General features: G+C 58.6%; 1 protein-coding gene across 2 annotated transcripts in view; it reads left to right on the top strand.

The window, feature by feature from the left end:
* The window catches only part of WSCD2 (WSC domain containing 2), a 31,998-nt gene extending 8,360 nt beyond the window's left edge, over nucleotides 1-23,638 (top strand). For both annotated transcript variants that reach the window (XM_063351545.1, XM_063351546.1), the window contains exons 2-9: nucleotides 1,291-2,266; nucleotides 8,179-8,293; nucleotides 9,582-9,766; nucleotides 11,275-11,396; nucleotides 12,451-12,625; nucleotides 13,568-13,732; nucleotides 15,978-16,178; nucleotides 19,177-23,638. In XM_063351545.1, the coding sequence (XP_063207615.1) occupies nucleotides 1,891-2,266; nucleotides 8,179-8,293; nucleotides 9,582-9,766; nucleotides 11,275-11,396; nucleotides 12,451-12,625; nucleotides 13,568-13,732; nucleotides 15,978-16,178; nucleotides 19,177-19,529 (1,692 nt within the window). In that variant the 5' untranslated portion in view covers nucleotides 1,291-1,890 and the 3' untranslated portion in view covers nucleotides 19,530-23,638. The remainder of the gene's footprint in view (nucleotides 1-1,290; nucleotides 2,267-8,178; nucleotides 8,294-9,581; nucleotides 9,767-11,274; nucleotides 11,397-12,450; nucleotides 12,626-13,567; nucleotides 13,733-15,977; nucleotides 16,179-19,176) is intronic.
* Nucleotides 23,639-25,277: the final 1,639 nt, after the last annotated feature.

The raw sequence follows: 25,277 nt of genomic DNA, 5'->3' as shown, positions 1-25,277 counted from the left end.
CACGCAGCCTGCCCAGCCCTGAGCTCCACTAAAGTTCACCCGGCGGAGCCAGAGGTATTTGAATAACCACTCTGGGAACCCAAATTAAAATATTTATGTATAATTCATGCCATATGTTCCACCAATATTTTTCATTTAATCAACTGAAGACAGATGGCAGGAACATAGAGGCCATTAAACTAATGGCACTTTGTCTTTACATTTATTTTTGTCTCCTTTCCTAAAATAAGACAAATCCGTGACAGGCAGCAAACCCCGGCAGGGGGCCGTCCCCACCACTGCCCTTGTGCCAGCAGGCTGTGGTGGCAAGTGGCATTTCCCACCCTGAAGCCAATCCCACCCCATAACCTGGGGTGATGCTGTCCTGGGCAGGGCTGGGGTGAATCCTCCATAGGTGGGGGGTTTGGAGGAGAGAAATCCCCCCCGAGGGAAAAGCCCGTGGCGGGGCTGGAGGGGACCATCCCTTCCCCAGGCTCTGCTGGGGAGAAACCTGGCCGAGAGCCACCAGGGATGGCCTTGGGTAGCTCTGACTATGGCGTTCCGGGGGCAGCACCGTGTTTTCCTGGCTGTCAGGGTGTGAAAAGGGATGGTCAGCCCTTCGGTCCTGGCTGGAGAATAGAGGATGCCCTGGCCTCGGCGTCTGCAGAAGCCTCGCTGGGGGCACGATGGGCTGAAACGCAGCCACGGGGCTCTGTGGGAGAGCCGCGCTGGGGACGACGTGGGGACATCATCCTCCCATGGGGCCTCCCAGCCCCGTGGGGTGCCCGGGTGCCGGAGCAGCCACTTGCAGTAGCCTCCCAGCCTGCAGCCCACCCGGCTCCCACGGCTGGCGCTCGCTTGCCACGGGCTTTGCTTGGGGCCGGCTGTTGCCTAGAGAGGGTCAGACCTAGGGGTGAAGTGTGTGTGTACGAGTGTGTGCGCGTGTGCGTGCACGAATGTGTGTGGGGGTGTGTGTGCGCACAGCTCATCCTCTTGTGGGTGAAACTGGGTGAAATCAGAAATCCCCCACGTGCCCCAGAGCCGTGCTGTAGCATCTCTCCCGCACGACGAGGCAGCGATGTGTCCCTGTCCCTAACCTCGGGCTGCTGGCGACCAACATCGTTCCCACTGCTCCTGTCTGTCCTGCATCCCTGTGCCGGGGGGGGTTTGGAGGTCGAACTGCCCTTCTAGGGGGCTGAAAGGCGAAGGAGAGCCCAAGCATCCTTCCTCGCCCCGGGGTGGGACGGGGACTGCCATCCTGCCCGCGTCCTGGGATGCTTTCCTAAGCGTGCCTTTCTCTTTGACTTGCAGGTGGAGATTTCTTGCCCGGGGAGTGAGATGAATGGGGCTCCCTTAGACAAAGGGTCCCGGTCAGCATTTCAGGCCCTGAGAGGCGTCCAGGGGCTTTTCATTCTTTGTCTGAAAGGGCGACGGTGCCGTTTCCATTAGAGAGATGCTTGCGAGAGCCGGTGCTGCCGAGCGAAAAGGCGAGCGAGAAGAGCTGCGTCAGCTGATCGGCTTTCAAATCACCTTCAAACCCTCGATTTCCTTAACATGATCCCTCCATCAGCCGAGTCTCCGGGGCACGGCCGGGGGGCTTTGCTGGGAGGAGAATAAACCGGTGACCGCGGTGACAGCCAGCGCTGGAGAAACCCCTCTGTGCACAGCTCGGGGGGGACTCAAAATCCACCCGCGCTGCCTTCCCCAGCCCTCCTGGACTTCTTAGGGTCGGACAATTTCACGGCTTCACCCTGCAGTTCCTGCTGAGCTTTGGGGGCACCCGTCTGCTCCCCCAGGACACTCCAGGAGCCACCTCCAGTCTTGGGGGGGAAACCCCCCTTCGGGAGCATCCCTGGGGCCGGAGAGCAGCTCCCCCGCGGCGCCGGCTGCCGGGGAAGGGATGAAGACGCTATGGCCAAATTATTGGTAAAACTCCAGCGGTATTTTCGGCGAAAACCCGTGCGTTTCTTCACGCTGCTGGCTCTCTACCTGGCGGCCGGCAGCTTGGTGTTCCTGCACTCGGGCTTTGCCGGGGAGCCCACGGTGACGGGGACCCAGCGTGGCCCCGGGGCTGCCGAGGGACCAGGGCTGCCCTACCTGGGGGTGATGCAGCTGAGCCGCGGCTTCAAGGCAGCAGCGACGATGCCAGACGGGGGACGGCGGCACGGACCCTGGTTCAAAAGCACGTCCAAGGAACCGGCAGAGAGGGCTAAAGCCGGAGACTACGGCAGCACCCGGAGCCGGGCGCTCAGGGCCAGGAGCGGCCGCGAGAAGGAGGAGGACAGAGGTACGGGCTGGGGACACACATGTCCGAGCGGGGGTCCCTCCTCTTGGCCTCTCCCAGGGAAAGCCTCGTGCGCTGGGGCAGTGGTCTCCGAGCTGGTTTGGTCGTGTACCCCTACCAGGAACAGATTTCTGAGTACAGACCCCAGTAAATGTGGTTTTATTTATTTATAAACCACATGCGCGTGCAACTCGACCACTAAGATTTCCTTCCTGCACCCCAACGGACTGCCCTGCGCATCCCCTGGGGCGTCGCACCCCGCTTCGGAGGCCACTGGTCCAGATGATGTTCCCAGAAAGATCTTCTCCTCCCTCCTTCCCCACCTTCCTGCCTCCCCAGGTGCCAATAACCCACTTCCATTTTTCCATTTTCGCTCTTTCCCACTTGTGCACCCCCAGGCTCCCTGTTGCCCCTTGCTGGGACAGGCACTTTCGGGGGTGCTGGGCGGGGAGAGGCCGCACCCCATCTTCATCCCATCCTTTGGCTGTGCTGCGGACCAAATTCAGTTTTTATTCTGTTGGCCCCAGTGAATGCCAAAACCTGATTTTTTTTTTTTTTTTGGCCTGTTGTTGGCATTGCCGGGGAGTTCAGGCAGGGGCTGAAGTGCAGGCAGGGCTGGGGTTTGGCTTTTCAAGCCGGGAGATCCCTGCCTGGGGTGCGCGGTGTATTGTCGAGTGGGACCGTTATTAATGAACAAGGATAAGCGAATGTAGTGGTTCCCATTGATTTTTAAAATGTCATCTATTTATCCTGAAGGCAGCCGTCTGCAGGCGGAGTCGCGCGCTCGCTCCGGCTTCGGGTGGCTGAGAGCTGCCCGTCAGGGCTTTTGCATCCCAGGGGTTATTCAGCTCGTCGCCTCCCTCGCTGGCACCCGCGAGCACCCAGTGCCAGCAAACCTCACCCAGCAGCACCCCCCATCCCCTCTCTGCCGGCTCCGCAGCCCCCCGCCCCCGGCAAAGGAGCATCTTGCACCTTCTTCAGCTGCTGGGGGAGCCGTTACGGTTTCTTGTCATTAATAAGCAGGCTGGCGCGAAGCAGCAATCGAGCTTATTGCTCCAGCGCCGCGCAGCTGCGGCAGCGGCGTGTTGGGTGCTGCGGTGTCGGGGCAGGAGCTGTAGCGTCGGCCGGTCGAGGAAATTCAGAAGGGAATTGGGAGTGGGAACTGCTGGAGAAGTGTGAGGATGCTGCCGGGCTCCTCTCTCTGCTCGCTCCCCTCTCCTGAGCCCCATGGTGGGTGAAATCTCTGGTGGGGGGATGCACATCTGTGGGACCCCCGGCGCCCATGAAGGCTGCTGTGTGTGGGCCAGCCTGTGCCCCAAAGCCGGGCTTGCTCAGCAGCTGCCCAGGGGGCTTGGCACTGCGATTCCCCGGGGCATCCCGCTGGGAGCCGCAGCTCCCCGGGCCCTTGGTGGAGCAGGGGGTGCGTGGTTTGGGGAGAAGCTGGAACCCCCAACGCCATGGCAAACTGGGAGTTTCACAGGGGGTCACCATGCTGAACCAGGCTTGGTCGCCCCAACCTAGGCTGCTCCCAGGGCACGGGGGGCTCCTCCTCGGCCACCGGCCCCACGGCAGATCTGTGCTCGTGTTCACTACGGGCAAGACGCACGGTCCAGGCTTGGAAGCAGGAGGGAAAATGGCTTGTTGCGCTTAAGGGACTTTCTCATGCTAGAATGAGATGAGAGGGGGTTTCCCCGCCGTGCCCGCATGCGGAGGGGTCTCCGGGAGCATTTCTGAGGCGCTTGTGGCCGCGTTGCTCCATTAATGTGAATTGACGTTTAGCGAATCCTCACCAGATGGTTCGCGAGCCCAAGCTGTCAGTCACCAGAAAAACCCCAAGCAGCGCTCCCGTCCCCGGCCATATGCAACGCGTCCACCATGATTAACCTTCACTGGCACCACCACCTCCCCGCGCCCGGCCGCGGCAGGGGCTGCGAGGGATGGCGAAGGGATGCCGGACTCGGACATCGCTGGCTTTAGCTGCCCGTAGGTGGTCTGGGAATATCATCTTGCCCCTTTATAATCTCGCGTGGGAAGGCTCGACATGGGCAGCGGTTAACGGGAGCCAGCGCAGACCTGGCAGCTGGAGGGGATGCGGTGCCACCGCAGGAGCATCTCGGCAGCTCCCAAGCAGGATGGTGTGGAGAAATTCTCCAGCTTGAGAAATCCCCCAAGCCCGGCATGCCCGGCGTGCCTGTGGGGCTGGCGGAGCCTCGGGGGACGGGCGCTGAGCACCCACCTCGCTCCCCTGCTCCTCTCCAAAGCACCCGCCGCTTCCCAGCCCGTCTGCCAGGCGCGGGCAGATTTTAACGGTGGTGGTAATTAAGCAGGGGACAGCTTAACAAGGCGGCTGTGGAGGCTCTGCCGCATGAAATCGTCCCAGAGGGAATACTACTCCTAAAATCAGCCCTGGTTTAGCTAGCGTGATGTGCGGCTCTGGCTCGCCAGGGTGATGTGCATCCTTCTCCTCTTCTTCCTCCTCTCTCTCCTGGCCAAAGCGGCGGAGCCCCAGGGTCAGACCAAAGTGCAGGTCGAGGGCAGCCCCGTCTGCCAGGGAACAGCTTCGGCTCGTCTGCATGCCCGTGCGAAGGCGCATCTCCTGCCTCAAATCTGGGGGTGTTTCGGGAGGGTGAAGCCACGGGGAGCAAGCACCGGCCCCAGCCTGGCAGTGCCCGGCATCGCTTCCGCGCTGCCACGTCCACCTCAGGTCCTTTGCTGGGTGTCTCCAGCCATTCCCAGCCCGGGCTGGGCTCCCCCCTGACACACGAGAAGAAATGGGGACCAGCCACGCAGCCAAAGACGTCCCTATATCCTCCGACACCGGCGCAGTTGTCCCAGGGATGGCCGGCATGGGCCCCCCTTCCTGAAGCTGCCACCACCAATATCCATCTGCTCTTTCCCACGCTCACATGGAGCATGTCCCTTGCATTGACAGACCCCGTCGCTGTCGAGCCGTGGGTGCTCTGTGGGGCCGATGGCAGCAGAGGCAGCATCGGGGAGTGGGGGGAGCTGGGAGGGCTCAGTGCCCAAGCGCAGGCTTTTGATCAACCAGCCAGAAAATCAAGGGCAGATATTTGTTTCACGCATCGCCCTGCAGCGCAGCCCTGTGAAAAGACTTCTGTTCTGCCGTTCGCTTGCTAAACGGTGGCGGTGGGCGCCGGGGGAGCGCGGCGAGGGGCTGGGGCTGCTCGAGGATGGACGGACGGATGGGTGGACGGAGGTGTCACCCCCAGAGAGAGCAGCAGTGCCGGCTCCTGGCTCACAGGAGCTGGGATGGCACCGCTCTGGAGAGCGTGGCTGGGGGATTTGCTGGGATGCTCCGTGGGGCGGGGGGGGGTCATTAGTGACCCAAAGTGATTTGCTGCAGGGGGCGGCCCTGAGCGTACCCTGGGGGTTGGGGCGGCATTGCAGGGATGTGACTCACTTCCCCATGCAATCAGGGTCACTAGCTGGGGGTCCCTGCTCGCACCCCGTGTCCCCACCCGATGGGGACCCCAGTGCCAAAGCGGGTTGTGGGGATGTCCTGCACCACGGCTGATTGCTGCGGTGCTCTCTGGGACACCAAGCTTTACGTTAAGCCTTACATTAAGATGTCAAACATGAATTTGCAATGCCAGCAGCCCCAGTGACCAGCCTAGCTCCTGGAGGAGTGAGACATTTGGGGAATTTAATGACTATTGCTGGGTGGATCCGTGTGTGTCTGTTCACAGACACGTTTCCAGCGTGCTCCGAAATTCCTCTTGGCCCCGTGAGAGCTGCGTGCCGGGGCAGGTCCCCCCCTCACCGCTCCGCACCCTCCTGCAAGCATCTCCCCCTGCTCGCTCCCCCTCCACGTAGTGTCCTCGTATCTCCCTAATTATTCCAGTTGCCTTCCATAATAAGTTGCAGCACGCGTATGTCAAGAGCAATGGATTGAAGGTAACGCGCATCAGTCAGCGGCTCTGTGCAAAGGACCGGAGTAATCCCGCACCGGTTAGATCCGTCACGAGCAAAATGAGCTGACCTGCCGCAACCTGCTCAGCGCTGCGGAAATGCCACGTTACGCTGGGAGTAATTGGGAGCGATGAGTTATGACTCTTTGGTGGTTAAAGTTATATCGGGCACGTTTCTTGCAATCTTTCTCCTCCAGCCTCCTGCAGGCTGGCTGGGGGAAGCGGGTTTGCAGCGCTGCGCCGTGTGGGGTGGTGGGGGTCTACGTGTGGGGCACCCCGTCGATGGGGTGGTACTCGGGGAGCTGGTTCAGGGAACCCCCCCAACAGCTGCAAAGTGCAGGCAGGAGGTGAGAAGTGTTATCCCATAGTGTGGTTTGGTATTGGAGCGGCACACGTGGAGATGCTCCGCTATTAGAGGGATAATTTGGCGTGTGATGGAGACACGGAGATGGAAGGAGAGACAGAGGGTGGTGATCACGTATGGGGAGGTGCACTTTGCTCGCCTAGAGCTTCACTCCTGACTAGAGCAGGGGAGCCCTCCCCTCCGCTCCTGCCCAGTCCTGTGCTGCTGGATGTCCCAGCGCTTTCCCAAAGCCCTCAGCCGGGGTGCTGGGGCCAGAGCCCTGGGTGGCACAGCTGGAGCGGTGTTTGGTGCTGTGAAAAACAACTGCTTGGCTTGGGAGCCAATGACGCTGAAGGGACAGGAGCATCTCCTTTTGTGTCCCCACGGTGGGACTCTGCAGCAGCAGCTCAAAGCCAGAGGCCAGTGGCCACCGCACGGGCTCCAGGATTTCTCCAGGACAGGGCTGCCCCATCCCAGCATCCTGCAGAAGATACCCTGAGAGTGGAGCAGATATTTCAGGATAATGAAAAGCAAAAGGTTGCCATTGCGTTCATTGAGGATGCGCACCTGGAACGGGGAGCGAGGTGACCCAGACCGGTTTTGGATTCCAATCCAGCTCTGCCATTGCCCCCAGGCTGGTAAGACCCAGCCACTGGTCCTCAGGGCTACCCTCCCATTTCCCTGGGGCACCTGCACCAGGTGGGGTGGCTGACCTGCACGTCCGCTGCCAGAACACGTTAATGGACACCTCGTTAGCTGATTACCAGATGGCTAATCCCACTGGCTCCCGAAACCCCCACCCTCCTCCGGCAGCAGTGGCAGCGAGGATGCTGAGCATCGCTGCACCAGCGCCGCATCCCTGTGTCGATGGCAACACGTCTTCCCCGCAGCAAATGCGCAGGTGGGAGCAGGAGCGGGCACTAATGAGTGCACTAACGAGGGCACAAATGAGGAGACCGAGTGGGGACAGGGCTCTCGCCCCTACCAAGAGCCCAGCGCCAACACGGAGCATCGCAGTGGGCGCACAGGCAAGGAGAAGGCTGTTTGTTTTCATGTTATTGGGAAAGGCTACATTTGTCAAATAAATGATTTCATTGTAACTGTGTATTCAGCTCTATTCCCTGTCTACCAGCATCTTCATTTGCTCTCAGCACAGGCATCAGCCTTTACTTTGCCAAGTGTTAGCGGTCGGCAAATATCCTCTGCCTCGATGTCTGGGACTGGGGAAAATGAGCTGCTGGCTGAAGAAAAATTGTTTTAAAGTGTTATTTCTCCAGTCCTCCCACCCCTGCGCTCCTGGCGGGGCAGACTGAAGGGCATGGGGTATTTTACCACGTAACTCTTCTCTTTTTGGAGCCGCTTTGCTCAGTTTTGAGGCTGGCGGGAAGGAAGAGGATGGAGAGGAGAAGTCCCGGTGCAGAGCCACAGCATCCTTTCTACCCGTAGCATTTTCTGGGCTTTACCTACCTTTCCTTGCAGCTTTTGGAGGGGCGTGTTGTACCCAGAGCATGTGTTTCTAAAGCAAATGAACAGGGCGCATTGCTGAGCATCCCTATTTAGGGAAAAATCAAAAGAGGGGGGTGGGAGTCGGTGGGCTCAGCCCCAGCTGGTTCTTACCCCCCTCTCCTCTGCCCTTCCCCCAGCAAGATACATCGGCTGCTACGTGGACAACACTCGCCGGCGAACGCTGCGTGGCGTGTCCTTCTTTGACTACAAGAAGATGACAGTCTTCCGTTGCCAGGACAACTGTGCCGAACGGTAGGGCGGGAGACGGGCACCGCGTCTTCATCAATTCCCGCACACCGCCAGCGTCTCTGTGCTGTCACCGTTCCCTGCCCCGGCTGCTCCCCTCCCCTTCCTCCCGCCTTCCTTCTTTTTTCTTTAGATTTATGTCTTTTTTTTTGTCTTTTTTTTTTTTTTTTAATTCACTGGTGTTTTCACCCAGTTTCCTCCTCCGGAAAAAGGTTGTTGGGGAAATGGGCCCCATCCTCCTACAGGGCAGGGGTTGTAAGGGCTCCAATTTGGTGCTGGGGGAGCTTTGAGCGCTTCCATCTGCCCAGGGCTGGCCCCACCGAAGCGTTGTCCCCCACCAAATCACCCTTCTTATACCTTCCCAGCTGTCGAAGTGCATCCATGAGCAGCAGCTGGGGAGACACACGGATCCGTGTTGCAGAAATTGTCTCCTTCCACACGAAGGATGTGCCCCAAACGCGGTCCGTGCCGGCGGGGTGGGCGGCATCGCAGGCAGTTTGCTGCCTCCACACTCCCCCGGAGCCGAAGTCCGTGGGTGCAGCATCCCACGGCACCTGGGGACCGTGCTGCAAGGGTCCATCTCTGGTCGCTGGGGGTCCCCACCCTGGGGCTCATCCTCCTCAACAGGGTGCTCGGTATGATGGAGGCATGCCGTGAGCCGAGCCGGATGCTGCGGCGCATCCTCGGCGATGCCGATGTGGGGCCGATCCACGCCAGAGCTCCCCTGCAGTGCTGGCAGCCCCATGGTGGGACTTGCTCCTCCGGCACTGCCCCTCTCCAGTGGGTTTCCAGCTCTGCTGGCACTTGGCAAGCACCCACCTGTGCTGCATTCCTCCCCCTTTCTGTACGGAGCAGCACAGCTCTCGTGCTCTGAAGATGAGCAAAGTCCCCATCACTTATTCCTGCTGCGCCAGCACCTGTTGCATCCTCCCTGCCTGTAAGAAATGTCACTCTCTCCTGCTTTATGATCTCTCTGGCCCATGGAGCCCTTTCCCGAATAGGATAGTATAGGATGGAATGGAATGGAATGGAATGGAATGGAATGGAATGGAATAGAATAGAATAGAATAGAATAGAATAGAATAGAATAGAATAGAATAGAATAGAATAGAATATTTTCAGTTGGAAGGGACCTCCAATGATCATTTAGTCCAACAAAGCATCCCTGGGATGCACTGCTGCTTCCAATGCTGGGTGTGAGCTGGCAGCAGCGGGGATGGATGGTCCTGCAATACCCCGTGGTGCCGGGGGGATGCGATGGGACATGCAGAAATCCCCGTCTCCCTCTCCCCAGGGGCTACCTCTACGCAGGGCTGGAGTTCGGTGCCGAGTGCTACTGCGGGCACAAGATCCAGGCGTCGAATGCCAGCGAGTCCGAGTGCAACATGGCGTGCAAGGGGGAGAGGAGCAATACCTGTGGCGGCATCAACCGCCTCTCCATCTACCGCCTGGAGCTGGCCCAGGAGTCCGCCAGAAGGTGTAAGTTGGTGGCATCGATGCAGGTCCCAGTTTGGGAACCCCTTGTGGTGCCGGTACAGGCGAGCTGCGGTGTCCCCGTGCCTCGTAAGCAGTGTCGTGTCTCAAGAGAGGTGGTGTGAAAGCGGGTCAGGTCTGTGGCTGGGGTAGTTTTGCTCCTGCGAACCGCGGGGATCCCCCAGCAGGGATGGCCACTGGCCGGGGCTGGGTGGAATGGGGCCCCCCAGGGACCCGACTGGGAATTCAGGGCATTTTCATAGAATCGTTTAGGTTGGAAAAGACCTTTAAGATCATCAAGTCCAACTGTTAACCCAGCACTGCCAGGTCCACCACTAAATATGTCCCTAAGTGCCACATCTACATGTCTTAAATACCTCCAGGGACGGCAACTCCACCACTTCCCTGGGCAGCCTGTTCCAGAGCTTGACAGCCCTTGTGATGAAGAAATTTTTCCTAATATCCAACCTAAACTTCCCCTGGTGCAACTTGAGGCCATTTCCTCTCGTCCTATCACATGTAACTTGTGAGAAGAGACTGACTCCCCCCTGGCTACCCCCTCCTTTCCGGGAGCTGCAGAGAGCGAGAAGGTCTCCCCTCAGCCCCCTTTTCTCCAGGCTGACCACCCCCAGCTCCCTCAGCCGCTCCTCACCAGACTTGTGCTCCAGACCCCTCACCAGCTCCGTCGCCCTTCCCTGGACCCGCTCCAGCACCTCAATGTCCTTCCTGTAGTGAGGGGCCCAAAACTGAACATGGTATTCGAGTATTTTGAGGGACTTTGGATGAAGACCTCTTTCTTGGTGGCCATACAGGATTGTTGTGATGTTCAACGTGTGCTGCCGGCAGAGCTGGCTGTGGGATGAAGGATGTGCGGAAACTGCAGGAAGAGCCAAGGAACTTCCGCTCCCCTGTCAGAAGCACTCCTTTGGCTCCCAATTAGCACGATAATTACCCACATTTGCTGCTTTTCTTTCCTTGTCCCCAGTGAATGGGAAAGAGGGAGTTCCCACCACCAGGCACCCGGTGGAGCAGCATCCCCAGAGAGGGGCTGAGGGTGCCTGGGTACTTCAGCGGTAGGCGAGGACCCGGGATGGGACCTCTTGGGGCACCGATGCCAGGGAAGGGGACCAGGCCAGCCCCGGCCCTGCTCTCCTCGCTGGCTCCATCCCTCCTGCACACCGGCATCACCGAGCTGGTAAAAATAGGGAGGAAAAAATAAGCCTGACGCTGCTGCCGGGGCTTTTGCTCTGATTTTGCACCGTAAGCAGCCGGGCGAGCTTGTTTGCAAATGTGGCTTCACAGCCGGAGGGTGACGAGAGCCGGGGACCAGCAGCCGCTGTGCCGATGGGCAGCTGGAGAGGAGCGGGGTAGGACGGGGATGGGGACGCTGGGGCACGCAGAGGCTCTTGCTCCCGGGCCTGGGGGGCGCAGGGTGGCAGCGGCATCGTTTTTGGGGTGCAGCCCCTGCTCCTCACGGCCGAGCCAGCACCGCTCTCAGCCTTTCTCCCTCGCAGACGGCAGCGCGATATTTCGGGGGTGCTTCCGCCGGCCGGACAACGTCTCCATCGCCCTGCCCGTCAGCCAGCTCATGCTGAACATGTCGGTGGACAAGTGCGTGGACTTCTGCACCGAGAAGGTACCGGGGAGGGGCAAGGGGGTGCAGGTTGAAAGCTTAACCGTCTAAATCATCATCAGAAAGGGTCACGCTGGGTAAATTTTAACCTGATTTAGTGTCATAATTACATGTATCCAAACTGCGAGGGATCAAATTGGTCATGTCTCTGCCACGGGGAGGGACTGGAGGGCAGCTCCTGGCAGGGGCAGCACCCGCTGCCTGCCCTGCCTGCTCCCTGCCGCTTCGCCGCGCCCCCCCCAGCAGGCAGCTGCCTCCCGGGGGGGGATTTGGGCAGGAGAATCACAGGGTCCCACCCTGGTTTAGGGATGCTGCAGTGCAGTTTGCTCCTGGGGCGTGATGCCTATAAGCAGGCAGGGGAAAGGCTGGCAGCTGGGCATTGCTGGAGTATTTATTAATTAAAATTAGGTAAATTATCAGGCGGAGGAAGAGAAGGACCTGCAGGTGGGTACAGTCGTGCCCTGCCTTTGTGACCTCCCCAGCAGAGGATGGTGGGGAATAAACAAGTTAAATACGAGCGTCTGCTCCGTCGCTGGCTCCACTTTCCCATCGCCACTGGGAGAGCTCGGGGCCGGGAGGTGTAAATAACCGGAGCCCCTCGATTAACCCGGCACTGTCGCAGCCTGGTGGTAAATCGCCTGTCAGCTGCTGAATGGGCTTCATAACTCCGGGCTTGGAAACGCCGGTGGGGCTGCCGTGGGGCCGTCTGATGGGTTTTAGTAACCTTGGTGCAGGTGGCAAGCTCACAGATGATGTGCTGGAGCTCCGCCAGGAGCCAGCATTGCTGTCTGCACCACCAGGCAGCTTGGCTATGCCACGGGAAAGTTGGGGCTAGGGTGTTTTTGGGTGGCTGCAACAAGCTGCTTATGCGACTGGCTGGAGGGATGCTTCAGCTGGCTGGAAGGATGCTGCAGCCAGCTCGAAGGATGCTGCAAACTGCCCTGAGCTGCACAGTGGGGCCGGGGCAGCGATGACGGGTGTGGGGGACAGGAGAAGTGTCTGCTGCGGGGGCCAGTGCCGGTGCCACCATCTGCTATCCCTCCGCCCGTCCCCGCAGGAGTACCCGCTGTCGGCCCTGGCTGGGACCGCCTGCCGCTGCGGCTTCCCCACCACGCTCTTTACCCTGCACGAGCGCGAGGATGAGCAGCTCTGCGCCCAGAAATGCGCCGGTGAGGAGTTCGAGAGCTGCGGCACCGCCGAATACCTCCTCGTCTACCAGACCCAAGTGCAAGGTGAGTGACACCGGGCTCATCCTGCCCACTGCCAGGCAGGGACCCCTCCGACGTGCGTGCCGGCACCGGTTTCCCAACCCCTTCCCGGGAACACCGGCAGAAAGTGTATGCGAGCTCAAAGCATCTATTTGGCTTTCATTAAAAATTACCATTTATTTTAATTTCCTGGGAAATCAACCCTCCCCTGAACAAACAGCTTTAATTACTGCCTGACTCAGCTGCAGGGGAGAGCAGTTTGCCATCTGCCTCCAGCAGGATCCCTCCTTGCCGGCGCTTGTCCCTCCTTGTCACCGGCATATTGGTAAGCCAGAGCTTTGCCAGCCAGGGGGAACAGGCTCCGGGGAAAAATATGGGGGGAAAAAAGCGTTGATCAGGAAGAAAGTCCCTGGGAGGCTGCGCAGAGAGGGCTCTTCTCTGCAGGTCCCCCACTGCCCTGCAGGTCCCAGCAGTGGGACCAGTGGGGACGGGGAAGCACAGGGCGAGGGGGAACCTGTTGCTGGGAGAGGAAAGGGCTGAATGGAGCAAGTGAGAACCTAAACTCAGGTGGTTTTGCTTCAGAGCACTTCAGTCTCAACATGATCCCTGCTTCGGCTGGAAGCACTTGTGCGTTCATTGATAGATTGCAGGAGATTTGCATGGCAAATGCACCCGTATTACTCTGTGTCTCCTAATCCCGCAGGCAGCAAGCGGCCGGTAATGAATGGCAGAGCACCTCCTGCCCTCTTCTTAGGACTTTTTGGGGTGTTTAGGACACTTCGGAGTGTTCAGGACTCTTTGGGGTGTCCCCATGTGGGTGCCTTCCCCTATAGCAGCCGCCTCCTCGCACCCTGCCCCAGCATCTTCCCGGGAGGCAGCAGCACGCCCTAAGGAAGAGAGATACCTCTAGGAAAAGCACGTTACGGTGCAATGGCCCTGACGTGCCTTGGCCGGTTCTCGCTGCAGACAACCGCTGCATGGACAGGAGGTTTCTCCCCACCCGTGCCAAGCAGCTGGTGGCCCTGGCCAGCTTCCCCGGCGCTGGCAACACCTGGGCACGCCACCTGATTGAGTTGGCCACCGGCTTCTACACCGGCAGCTACTACTTCGACGGGTCTCTCTACAACAAAGGTGAGAGGGGGGCTCATTGATGGGGGTGCACCGGTCCCACCTGAGCTGGGAGAAGGTCCTGGTGCCATCCCTCGGGTCTGCAGGCAGGAGAGGGCAGAGCTGGGTACCACTCATGGTGCTCCACGGGATGGTGTGTGCTGGTTCAAAGGGTATCAGAGAGACCCGACGTCGCATGTGTCCTGCCCCTAACCTCCCCATGCTGCCCACTAACCTTGGCCAGGACCAATTTGGGGCAGAACTGGAGATTCTTCATCACACTGGTGGTTTCTAACCCGCTGTGAGGGTTCCTCCTTTCTAGAGGAGGAACCGGAGCAACTCCAACCCTGGCAAACAAGGCAATTCCTGCATGTTTTGCCCCAAGAAAAGGCCGATGGGGTTTTGTGACCGGATTTCCCCAGGAGCTGGTGTTCACGGGCTTGGCACTCTCATCCCGGGATTGCATAAAGTGAGAAGCAAATGAAAGTCACGGCTGCGTGGTGAGAAGGACTGATGCAGCCTTCCAGCTTCAGGAGTTGGAAGCGGGTGGCACCAGTATCCTGGAGGACAAGTGTCCCCATGTGTTTCCCGTGAAGCTGCGGATAAAAATAGCGACGTGTCAGGGCACCCGGGGAACACCAACACCCGAATGAATGAATATTCGCGGTGCAAAAAAGCACCGATGAGCTCAGAGGGGGATGGAGGAGGGAGCCGATCTCATTTGCCTGTTCTCCTTGGGCTGAAGGGTTTGGTGGAGATCCATCTTCCTCTCCTGGGTGATGCAGGTATTTGCCCAGTAAATATTTGATGGAGGGGGGATGCTGTCGCTCCCAGCTCTTGTGCCCTCTGGGGCAAAGCAGCAGCGCTGTGCCCACCGTATTGGTGCCAGGGCTGGTGGCACATGGGCTTTGGGGACCCCGAATTAAGCAGCGAGTTTCAAGCCAAAAAAAAAGCTTGAGACAGGCATGAAGCTTTTTCAGGCAGAAGCCACCTCCTCCCAATAACCCACCATATTGCAAGGGCGAGGGAAAAGATCAGTTCTCCCATTTTATAGCCGTTTATAATAGTTTTATTCATAGACCTTGAAGGTTTCTCCTGCTTTTCCTTCCCCTTCTGTGGTTCTGAGAGGAAATCCTCCTTCCCTTCTTGGCCATGGCGGAGCTGGGATCTGTACCCGGGGTACCCACATAGCTGGTGGGGTCTGTCCCCATGGTGCCCCTAAAACCCTGCTTGCACGACACCACAGGCAGTGATGCGCCTTTTTTTTTTTCTCCCAAGATTTGCCCAATTCAGCCTTTCAGAGATGGAGATGCTCTGCCCCGGGAGAGGGATCCCAGACTGTATCATCCCCTGGCGCTGGCACCCACCGGGGTGCAGCCGGCGTCACGCGTCCCACGGAGGGGAGCGTCACTGCGTGAAAGCCTTGGCGAGGTTTTGCTCATCCGACCGAGCGCGGGTTTCGTGTTTATTCCGGGCTGAGCGCGTCGGAGGGCCCGGGGGTATCCAGGCAACTGGCAGATTAGCCACCACGTCCCTGCGTCGCACGGCGGGGCTGCCGAAAGCAAATTACACATCTATAATTGATGTAAAACAGCTACTTACAGCTTATCTCCCCCCTCAGCTCCGCTCCACCGCCGACACGCTGTTCCCGGGCAGTTTGGGTTGTGCTATGCAGGGGCCGGGGGTGCAAAGGGGCTGGGAGCGATGCCAGGCTCGGCCCCGATCCTCCGTGCAGGGGACATGAGGGATGGCGGTCCCCTCTTTGGACCCCCCATGGCATCGCTGCAGCCCCTGGGCTCATCTGCAGCCCCACAAGCACAGGGGTTTTTACCCTTCTTAATTTATTGGGAGGGTTTAAATGCTGTGGCCAGGGAGATTATAGCTATAAAAATATGTTCTTGACCCCACCAATATAAGCGTAAGGTACATTAATGCCGTGTGCAGTTATTTAAGGCCAGTGTGCTGTGCTCTGCCCTGGAGAAAAGCTAGGCTGTGGCAGACCATCTCGCTGAGAAGAGCCGGGCACGGCTCGGTCCCCGTTCCCGCTACCCACCCTCTCCTGCACGAATTTTGCATCATGACTTGACACATAACTCGGGCAAATAAATGATTTCCATCTGCGAGAGGGATGCAAATCCTACTTCAAGCCCCAACTGCTTTTATCCAACTGTATTTTGCCATCTGATGTTCCCCTTTCGTTCCCTTTCCCCAGCTCGCTTTTATTATTTTTTATTAACATCGGCACCGGCCGCTTGCTCTGTCCCGGCAGGGTTCAAGGGCGAGCGGGACCACTGGCGAAGTGGGAGGACGATTTGCATCAAAACCCACGAGAGCGGCCAGAAGGAGATCGAATCCTTCGATTCGGCCATCCTGCTCATCCGAAACCCCTACAAGGCCCTGATGGCGGAGTTCAACCGCAAATACGGGGGGCACATCGGCTTCGCGGCTCACGCCCACTGGAAGGGCAAAGGTACGGTGGGCTCAGCTGCCCCTGCCCCGCTCCCACGGGACCCGGCTGGGCGAGCGCCAAGCTGGCCACCAGAGCGATGTCAAAGCCCAGCAGAGCCCAAATCTGGTCCCCATGGAGGAAGCCCAGGCCGTGCCACCCCTTTAGGGTCCCCATGTTCACCTTCTGGCATGACCTGCAGCATCTCCTAGCATGGCCGAGGGCTCCAGCGAGGGTGGGATGGGACGGGATGGCATGGGATGGGGAAGCAGAGATGCTGCGCTGTTCGATGCTGTGTTGGGCAGCAGCAGAGAGGTGGCAGTGCCCAGGGACACAAGTCCAACAGCAGCCTGGTGCCAGCAGGGAAGGAAAGGGTTGGATGGGCAGGAGCCTGAGGACCCAAACTCTGCCCATTCTTCAGAGCAGCTCTTCAAGGCCAAGGACAACTGGCCTGAACACTCGGCTGGGCAGGCGGAGAGCAAGGAGAGGTTAAAAAATATAACAGGATCCAGGAGACATCTCCACCCATCACCTGGTGGGCGCATGTGTCGCTGTGGGGCTGCAGCATCTCCACGCTGTCACCGAAGCCAGATCCCAGCAGGACCACCCTGCTAGGGGGGCGGGGGGGTCGGGAGAGGATGGGCAGCCCCGGCAGCCCCAGCCCTGGTGCAGGCAACGCCGTGGGGTGGAAACAAACCCCAGAAGTCACTAAGGCAATAGTGCCTTTAGGTTGCCCGGAGAAGCTGTGGCTGCCCCAGCCCTGGAGGGGTTCAAGGCCAGGTTGGACGGGGCTTGGAGCAACCTGGGCTGGTGGGAGGTGTCCCTGCCCAGGGCAGGGGGTTGGAACCAGATGATCTTTAGGATCCCTTCCAACCCAAACCATTCTATGATTCTACCTGCAACAGGTCCTTCCCGACGCTGCCGGGTCATTCTCCTGCCTCCTTCCTCCTCCCGGCCGGCAGTGCCACTCCGGTGCTGCCTGTCCTGTGCACCTGGGTTTCTTATTAGCAGGAGGAAGGAGATTTCCTCCAAGCCCTGGTTATCCTGCCTTCCCCAGGGCAGAGGCGCAGGAGAAGGGGCGCAGGCGATGCCCAGGTTGGGGGCAGCCCCTTGCCCCTGTGCCACGCTCGCCCCTGGCCGGCAGCAGGAGCGGTGGCAGCCACCGGCCCATCCCTATGGACAAGGGTGTTATTCCCGTGCGCCCAGCTGCTCCGGAGACACCACCTTTCCCGCGCACAGGCGTATTGTGGAGGCTTGTTAATTATAGCAATTTACAAATTGCTGTTGTGGAATTGACTTCATTGGAAAGAGTTAAAATATTTAGCTTGATTGAACATCTGCTACCCTTAATTCAGAGTTTATTTAAGGGGAGCTTTTGCTGTTGTGGCTGTTATGTGCCTGGATTTCGTTATCGCCATGTGCTTGCAGCGCCGGAGATGGCCCAACCCTTCTCTCCCCATCCCGTAAAACCAGGGAAGAGAAATGTCCCACTGCTTCCTTGGTGGCTTTTCTCCCTGGGCATGTCCCTGGGCTGGCATCGCCCCCGCCGTGACGCGGTACGAGCCTCTTGCTAGATTTTATCCCCATCTGCTGCACCCCCGAAGCACAACTGCGAATTGCAGATAGAGCCGGGAGGGAGAACGCAGGACGATCCCCCCGCTGCACCACGGGAACCCTCCTGAGCTTTCCCGGTCCCAAATCCCCCCCCACGCCTGTCCCACGCCTTGTGCCCCCAACAGGATGGGGGGCCAGGCAGAGGCGACCCTTCCCTCCACCCCAGCACAGCCCAACTTGGACACGCATCGAACTACATCACCAAATTCTTTCCAGAGGATGTACGGTGTAATTAGCTAATAGGTTAATTGTCAGGTTAATTAACTGTTGGAACAACTTGCCTGGAAATACGGAGTTTTTCCATCACTTGAGGACTTCAGTGGGGCTGGGAGGGTTGCTGAGAGGATGGGCGCCGGGGAGGGCTTGGAGACCCCCGTTCCGCTGACCCTGTGGAGGGGCTCAGCCCATGGAGGACCCCAGCTGTAGGGCCTGTGGGGGGGCTCAGCCCATGGAGGACCCCGGCTGTGGAGCCTATTGGGGGGCTCAGCCCATGGAGGACCCCGGCTGTAGGGCCTGTGGGGGGGCTCAGCCCATGGAGGACCCCAGCTGTGGAGCCTGGGGGGTCCCTGCGGGACCTTCCGCACGCACCCTCCCTCCCACCAGCCAACGCTCAACCGGGACAGCTCGTTTGTGCCAGGTTTGCAATTAAGCACTCGGGTGCGTGGTTAAATAAGTCATCCAGAGGACAAAAAAATAAGTGATTAAAGGTGAGTAATTAAGACGGGGCGTAGGGCTCCCATCCCCAGCCTTCCCTGCGGAAAGCCCCTTGCCGGGCTGGCTCTCCAAACCCTTTCCTTCTCCCAGGAACTAATTTTGGGGCAATTTTGGGAAAAAGCCGTGCCTTCTCGTAGCCTCGCCCACAGCTGCCAGTACTGGGGGGAAATTTTCCTTCCCCCACCCCACCCCCGCCATTCCCAGCCCTGCGTGGAGCCCGCAGAGGCCGCGGGCGCCGTGAAACCCCCGTTTGGTTCCGTGACATTAATTTTTACGATATACCTGGAGCGGTTCCAAAGCAAAGTTTTATGTGATATGATTACACAAGGTGAATTGTCCTGGATCTGTTTAATGAAACAGATACTGTGTTTAATGATTCTTCGGGGAATTAAATACAGTTAAGCTATTAATCAGGCATTGGTTTCTGGGGGAGGACGTGAGGAAGAGGCAGATACCCAGAGCTTTTATGCATCATAAGATAGATGTGTACGGCACTGCCAGGAGAGTTGTGGCTTGTTATTGATGTTTCATTACCCCTTTTATCACCTGATTTTTATAGGAGGATCAATTAGCAAGAAGGATAATTGAAAGATTTCAGCAGGAGGTGCAGGCGGTGGCCCTGGGATGGGGGGGAATGCAGGGGACGTGGGGGACACGGGGGACACCCACTGACGGTGTCCTCTGCTCCTTCCAGAGTGGCCGGAGTTCGTGGCCAACTACGCGCCGTGGTGGGCGACCCACACCCTCGACTGGCTGCGCTACGGCAAGAAGGTGCTGGTGGTGCACTTCGAGGACCTGAAGCGGGACCTCTTCGTCCAGCTGCAGCGGATGGTGGGGCTGCTGGGCATCGCCGCCTGCGAGGACCGGCTGCTCTGCGTCGAGGGACAGAAGGACGGCAACTTCAAGCGATCCGGCTTGAGAAAATTAGAGTACGACCCTTACACCCCCGAGATGAGGAAGATGATCAGCGGCTACATCAAAACGGTGGACACGGCTCTGAAACTCCGAAATCTGTCGGGGGTCCCGGATGACTACTACCCGAGATGATGGTGACGATGGCGGGGGGGACTTGACCCTGGGTGGTCTCCCCGGCCTCTGCCTACTTCCACCCAGTGGGTGGCTTTTCTTTTAATTCTCCATCTGCTGCTATTAGCTGTTAATCAACTCCCTGCATGAGCAACGAATGGTCCCCAGCCATCGCTGAGCTTGCTTGGCCGATGCCGATGTGGACCCAGGCGTCACCGCCAAGGGGATGCGGGTGCCTTCCCTGCGCAGGGTCCCTGCTCCATCCCGCTCCTGTTTTCGGCTCCCGCAGCCCTCCCGTGGCACCGCAGTGGGCTATTTGTGCCTGTCCCTCCGGCCTGGCTGGGGGGGACGCTGCTTTGCTCGTGCCGTGCCTGATGCACCCCCCTGGTGCCGGCAACGCTGCCACGGTGCTGCAGGAGCTGAGCTCCCCTGGGGGGGGGTATTCCCAAAGTCCCCTGGCTCCTTGGCCAGCCCTGGAATGTCCCTGGATGGAGCCCATCAGCCGGAGAGACCAGGGAGGGTTGGCGCCGTGTGGGGGATGCTCCTCTGGATCCCTGTGGAAATCGGGAAGGCTGTGCTGGGGAGAGTGATGCTGTGTCCCCCCCTTGGCTCCACGGGGACCCTCCCTGAGCCTGGAGCCGGGGGGGGGGGGCGTCTCTGTCCCCCTTGGCTCCATGGGGACGCTGCCTGAGCCTGGAGACAGGGGGGGTCCCTGGGGTGAGGGTGGTGTCCCCAGCCACAGCAATGTCACTTCTCCAGCCCCGGTGCCCGGGGGGGGACCTGTGAGCCCCACCTGGGGGCTGCGGGTGGTGGGACCCACCCCCACGCGTGTGAATGATGCCCGAGAGGGGGACATTGTCCCCGGACAGAGGAGCTTACAGGACCCACGAGCTCGTCCGTGCCTCATTCCAAAAGCTCACGAGCCAGAACAGCCCCCCCAGAAGCAGTTTTGGGGGCTGCGAGCGGGGTCCGTGGGGACCAAATCTCGGGGCTGGGCTTTTAGGTGTGTGTGCCCCCCCCCGACACACCGGCTGAATATAGTCCCGCAATGGGTCGTCCCCTCGCCGGGGCTCGCACCCTCTCCCGCTGCCTGCCCACGGGCAAGCTGAAACCAAAGGATCTCGGTGCGCGTTGGGAAGATGCCGTTCGCCAGGCTGGCTTTGTGCTGAGCTGCATGCCGTCCCCAGCCGTCCCCCTCCCCGCGCCACCCTCCCAGCCCGGCCCCGGCCCGGCTTTGCCGCAAAAGAGCTTCCCCCCACCCACCCCCAACTTCTCCTTCCAACCTGCAAGTCCCCTTTGGATGTAGGTGCAAAAGCCATATATATTGTACGCAGCCTTTTCTAGAGTTAGGTATTCGACGGTTGGCTTTTAACTCTTGATAGACGTACACGCACAGGTCGAAATCTAGAGACACCGCTCAGTCTATATTCAAAGAGAGAGAAGAAAACTCCCCAGTGGAAAAAGGAGAATTTAAATAAAATATATTTTTCTAACGTGCGTGCGGAGCGGACACGGGGCAGCGCTGCTAGGGCTGGGGGGGGGAGGGGGGGGCTCCTGGTCCCTGTTTCTTTGCACGGAGGTGGGTGAATGTGTTTATAAGGAGCAGCTGCCCCGTTTTTAACTCTTCCCTTGACAAATGGCTGGAGGTTTTCTAGGAGAGGGGGGTGAGCCCCGTTCCCGGTGGGAATCGAGCTGACCCCATGCTCGCAGCGGCCCGGGGGCTGCCTACCTCGGTCAGAACAAATCCTCAGGTCAATCCAGCTATTAAAGGAGAGGTTTTTTTGTTGCTGTTCTGCCTCCCCGTGTGTTTGTGGGGCCGCCTGAGCATCCCGGTACCCACCCCCTCCCCGATCCCAGACCGGGGGCTGGATGTCCCCAGGACGCTGGAACAACCGGCGGGTGGCTCCTCTACCCCCGGCTTTAACCACATGAATGCCATTCCCGTTTTTAAACCACTGACAACACAACCAAAGTGGCTCCTTCTTGGGAGTTTTATTACTTTTATAGTATCCTTAAAGACAGGTTTATTCCCGTCCGTGGTAGGAGTGGGGAGATTTACAGCGGGCTTTATTCCCGTTGCCTCCCGTCCTTCTTCGGCTTTGGAGCAAGAGCGGGCTCGGTGCAATTTATTCCTTTTCTCTTGGCCGATCGCCGCCTTATCTGGAGTTGGTGAAATCCCTTTTTTTTTTTTAGTAGCGTTGGGTTTGCAGCGATGGAGACGCAGGCCGGGCGGGATTTGTTCTGACAGGCACCGTCTGCGGAAGAGGCAGCGTTCCCTTCCGCCCCTCGGAAGTAATTAAACCCCAAAAGCCAATTAATCTCCGAGATAAAACAATTAAGGGATGACATCGCGTGCAGGCAGCGTGCTCGGGGGCCTGGGCTGCAGCTTGTAAGGCGGCAGGGGAGGCGCGGGGAGCGGGGATGGGGGCTGCCCCCAGCACAGGGACCCCCATCCGCACAGCCCAGGGGACATCGGGGGCCATCGCTGTCTCCACCAAACCCCTTCAAAAGCACGGAGGGAACTCCCTGAGCACCAGCAGTATCAGCTTACCTCTATTTTTCACCCCCCCGCTGTGGCTTTAAGGATCACTGAAGTTTAATGCCTTTATTTCACTGCAATTGTTTGTTGGGGGTTTTTTTTGTTGGTTGGTTGTTTTTTTGGTTTTTTGGGTTTTTTTGTTTTTTAGTCATTACCTCCCCGTAAGTAAGTGTGTGCAGCGCATGTGGCTGCCCACACGCACCCCCGGCTTACGAAGGTCCGTGCCTTCGCCTCCATCCCGGCTAACGCAGGAGCAGTGATGGCCCTTCTGCTCTCCCCACGAGCAGAAGCCAAAGGTTTATGGTTTATTTTATTTTTATTTATTAAATGCCGGGCTATTTATTTTTTTTTACCACATGGGGCTGGCGTGTAATAATAAAAGTTATATTCCCCCCGGAAAGAGACGCCAGCCATCCTTTCTGCATCGTTTTCATGTGCAAAGCTCTTGACATGTAATAGCCGCCCTGCTGGGCTTCCTCCATCGCGCCATTGTAGCCCGGCTCGTTGGCGAGCACCTGAATGTGCAGGCAGGGGAGGCAACCCTCAGCGTTTCCACGATGATTTTTTTAAAAGCAGCGAATCTTTCCGCTTGATTCAGCCTTGGTGAGCCCAGAGCATCCCCGGGCAGGACCAGCCGGCTGGCATGGCCTGGGGGCCACTGGGGGGGGGGGGTGTTACCTTGACCACCTACCCCCCCAGTTTCCTGCTTTTAAAAAAAAAAAAAAAATCATCTTTTTTTCCCTGCAATCTCTCATCCCTGGGAGCGTTTTCCTGCCTCCCCGGTCCTGCGCTGGTGGAGGCTGCAGCATCCTCCCTCCCGGGCTGGATGGGTTCCTCAGCCGTTGCCTTAGCAACGACGTCTGCACCAAAACTCCCTGCATTTCCCCCAATTCTGTGTGGGTTTTGCACTCGGCAGGCCGGTCCCTGCGATGGAGGAGATGATGCTGGAGGAGACGATGCCGGAGAGCAGCTCAGGCCCGGGCTCCCTTCCCTGGCCAAGGCAGCGAATGCCCCTCTGGGGCGAATTCAGAGGATTCTGGGCTGATGCAAATGATGTTGTGGGGGCTCGGAGCAGGTCGGAGGGAAGGGGCTCCCCTTCCTCACAAATTAAATCCCATACGAAGTTCATACTGCTGTTTAAATAAGGGAAATAACCCGCCCCAACAGCATAATGCAGAAGCCGCAACAGCACTTTCACAAAAGCTCTATAATGTGGGGGAGATGCGAGTTATAAATCTGAGCAGCAGTAATATTCATCCCCTACAAAAGAAGCATGTTTATTTATCGGTTTTACTATTTTCCGTAAAATTTACTGTTGACAATCTGCCTGAATGCAGCAGAGATAATTTAAACATGGCTCCAACCCGCCTGGCATCAAGGAAAGAGAAAGGGGAACATGTTTAATCTTTTTTTTTTTCCTTTTTTTCTTAATTCCAATTGTAAATAAAGGGCGTGATTTATCGGAGAAGGAAAGCACAGCTTTATTTCAGGGCCGTGACAGCTAATTGAGAAAGAACAGTCATTAAGGAGGGTTATGTGTTCCACAGAAATGATTTTGGAATATTCCGGAGTAATTTCCCAGCCGCGCGTGTGAAATGAGACCCAGCCCCAAAGATACAGGGGGAGGTGGCGGCGGGGAGGGGACATGGAGGGGCACAAAGTGGCTTTGGCACCTCGAGAGGATGCGCGAGGCGAGGACTGGTCCTGCCGCAGGCTCCCGGCACTGCGGCACCATCACCGGGATCCGGAGGTGCCGAGCCCCACAGCACATGGGGCACATGGGCCTGTGGGAGATGGGATGGCTGCGGCTGGGGAATGGGGTCCTGGGGTTGGGGAATGGGGTCCTGGGCTGGGAGTGGGGGTCCTGGGCTGGGGGACGGGGTCCCAGGGCTTGACAGGGGGGTGCTGGGCTGGGGTCAGGGTCCTAGGGATGGGGGCCAGAGTCCTAGGGATGGGGATGTGGGTCCTGGGCTGGGGGATGGGGACCCAGGGCTTGACAGGGGGGTCCTGGGCTGGGGTCGGGGTCCTAGGGATGGGGGCTAGAGTCCTAGGGATGGGGATGCGGGTCCTGGGCTGGGGTTCAGGGTCCCAGGGCTCAGCATGGGGGTCTTGTGCTGGGGGGAGGTCAGTCAGTGTCCCAGCTGTGCCTCCTGCTCTTTTCTCCCAGCCATCCCCACCACAAAATCACAATCCCCACACCACCCTTAATTGCAGGTCTTAATGGGGGGGGGGGGGGGGGTGGTGGCTCTGGATCCCGTTCACCCCTTGACTCTCAGGTGCTAAACCCAGGCGCACTCCCCATTACCGATTTCACCCGCTTTTGCCCCAAAAGGAGCTGCAGACCCCCGCTGGGCAGCTGCCACCCGCTCCCGCTGCTGCGGCTCCCACCGAGCCCCTTCCCCGGACGCTAATTACATTTTTTGCACAGTGCCCTTGAATCGGCCGCGGTGTCATTAGCCTCCTGCCGGCATTAATCAAGAGGACGGTGTTAATTCATAGCTAAGGACGTCTCCCAGCCGAGCGGCCAGTCTATCACATCCCCGCAGGAGTGGGATGGACCGGGGTCACCGGGACGCCTCCAGGAACCCACAATTTAATATATTTGGACCTTCCCGTCACCACTGGGGGCTGCAGCCACCACGGCGGGGCGAGCTTCCCTCCCCTGGACGAACAAAATCCCTGGCACTGCAAAAAAAAAAAAAAAAAAAAAAAAAGAAGAGCTGAAAGGCTGTACCTTTGCCTCCTCTATGAGGTGCCGGGGGATGCAATTTAGGCAGTAGCAGAGGAATTGGGGCAATACTGAGCTGCATTTCTTTGCCACGCTGCCGAAAGGGAAAGAAAAATCCGCCTGGGGAGGCTCCCGCGCACCGAGAGGTTCTGCTGGAGTTTTATTCTGAGTATTTCTACCCTGTTTCTGTTTTGTATATATGCATTTTTAATGCTCTCTGTTTGATCTGTTTGCTGCCTGCCTCCATGGGCGACACGGGAACAGAAGTCACCGATATTCCCCGGGGAGGCTCATCCGATGCCTGGCGGGTTACAGGGCCCAGTGGGCAAAACTTGGTTTGTTTTTTGTTTGTTTTTTTTTTCCTTCTTTTCCCCATCCTCATCCCAAACCCTGCCGGGATGGGGGGAGCCAGCAGCGGGAGGGGACGGAGCAGCACCACGCTGCTTGTCCCGGGGTGTCCGGGTGGATGTTGGGGTTGGGGGGAGGCAGAGCCCGCTGGGGT

Source organism: Chroicocephalus ridibundus, chromosome 13 (genome assembly GCF_963924245.1).
Source record: "Chroicocephalus ridibundus chromosome 13, bChrRid1.1, whole genome shotgun sequence".
Classification (NCBI taxonomy): domain Eukaryota; kingdom Metazoa; phylum Chordata; class Aves; order Charadriiformes; family Laridae; genus Chroicocephalus; species Chroicocephalus ridibundus.
This window is presented reverse-complemented; position numbering and strand designations above follow the sequence as displayed.